Source organism: Diabrotica undecimpunctata, chromosome 6, assembly GCF_040954645.1.
Source record: "Diabrotica undecimpunctata isolate CICGRU chromosome 6, icDiaUnde3, whole genome shotgun sequence".
Taxonomy (NCBI): domain Eukaryota; kingdom Metazoa; phylum Arthropoda; class Insecta; order Coleoptera; family Chrysomelidae; genus Diabrotica; species Diabrotica undecimpunctata.
The window spans coordinates 39,458,301-39,459,748 of record NC_092808.1 but is presented as its reverse complement, the minus strand read 5'-3'; the positions used below and the strand labels follow the sequence as shown (position 1 = coordinate 39,459,748).

The window sequence follows — 1,448 nt, the reverse complement described above, 5'->3', positions numbered from 1 at the left end:
TCTAGTATCCCTAAGTCGGTCTTAACTCAATCTAACCACCTAATTCGCGGTCGGCCCCTGCTTTCTTCCTCCTATAGCTGTTCTTGTCGTCAGCTTTTTAACAATCATTTTGTTAGGTACTCCTATTATGTATCCAGCCCATCTAAGTCGCTGTATTTTAATAAACGTTACGGCATCTGGTTCATTAAACAGTTGGTGTTATTCGAAATTATATCTTTTGCGCCACTGGCCTTGATTGTTTATAGCTCCAAATATTTTGCGCACATCTTACGCTTGAATATTCTCAGAAGTCTTTAATCCTTCTACGTTAGAGTCCATGTTTTCACCCCATATGTAAGGGCCTACCTCAGCAGTGTTTTGTATATAATAATTTTAGTTTTTCTTTGGATATTTCTTAAGTTAAATTAAGTTCATAGTATGCCCTTTTGAAACGTTTATTCATCTTTTAATTTCTTTGCTTGTTTTGTTGGTGATAGTCATTAGCGAGCCAAGGTATGTGAAGCTGTCAAAATGATCAAAGATATGATTTACAAAGACTGTTTTCCGTTCCTCAGTTGCTATAGGATTCTTAGTAACCAACATGTACTTGTTTTTGTCATCGTTGATGACTAGACCGATTTGTTTCACCGCCGTTTTCAGTTCTAGGAAATACTGCTCAATATCTCGTTTGCTATATCCTATTATGTCAATGTCATCAGCGTATGCTAAGGTTTGTATCAATCTATTGTAAATACCACCGCCTTCTTTAATTTCTGTGTTTCGGACTGCCTTTTCCAAAGCAATGTTAAATAGGAGGCAAGCCATAGTATCCCCTTGTCCGAGTCAAATCCAGACTGGTATTTTCCAAATATGCCAAGCGTGTGAACTTGTAGCCTTTCGTTGAGAATATTTGCTAGCATTTTGTAAGCAATTGTTAACAAGGTTATACATATATAGTTGTCACACTGAAGCTGATCAACTTTTTTATGTAACACGCATATCACGCCTTGAGACCATTCACATGGCATGGTCTGATTTTGCGAGACAAGGAGTAAATGTTTATGCAGTGCTTGTAGCGGGGCGTCGCTACCATTCTTGTAGAGATCACTACAAATTTGATCAGTTCCTGGTGCTGTTTTATTTTTAAGCTTTATAATGGCTTACGCAACCTTTTTAGTGGTAGGTGGTCTTTCGTTTGGGCTAAATAGATTACAAAATTGTCGATCTCGTACGGTATTATCTGCTACTTCGATGTAATGGCCGTTAAATTTTGCGTCGAAATTTTTAACCCATCGGTTTAAGATTGAGGCTACATCACTTAGGGAATTTCCTTCTTCATCCTTACAGCTCCCTATTCTTGTCTTAAATGCTTTACTCATTTTGTTTACATTTCTGTAGAACTTTTAAGTTTTGTTTTAATTGCTTAGCTATTATATGTTTTCTAATTGCTTTTCTGTTTTTTTTTTTAA

The 1,448-nt window shown here is 36.5% G+C and overlaps 1 protein-coding gene across 1 annotated transcript; it reads right to left on the bottom strand.

The window, feature by feature from the left end:
* Positions 1-438: 438 nt before the first annotated feature.
* LOC140444298 (uncharacterized) lies at positions 439-804 on the bottom strand. Its single transcript, XM_072536048.1, has one exon. It carries the CDS (start codon positions 802-804, stop codon positions 439-441), a length of 366 nt encoding a protein of 121 aa, XP_072392149.1.
* Positions 805-1,448: the final 644 nt, after the last annotated feature.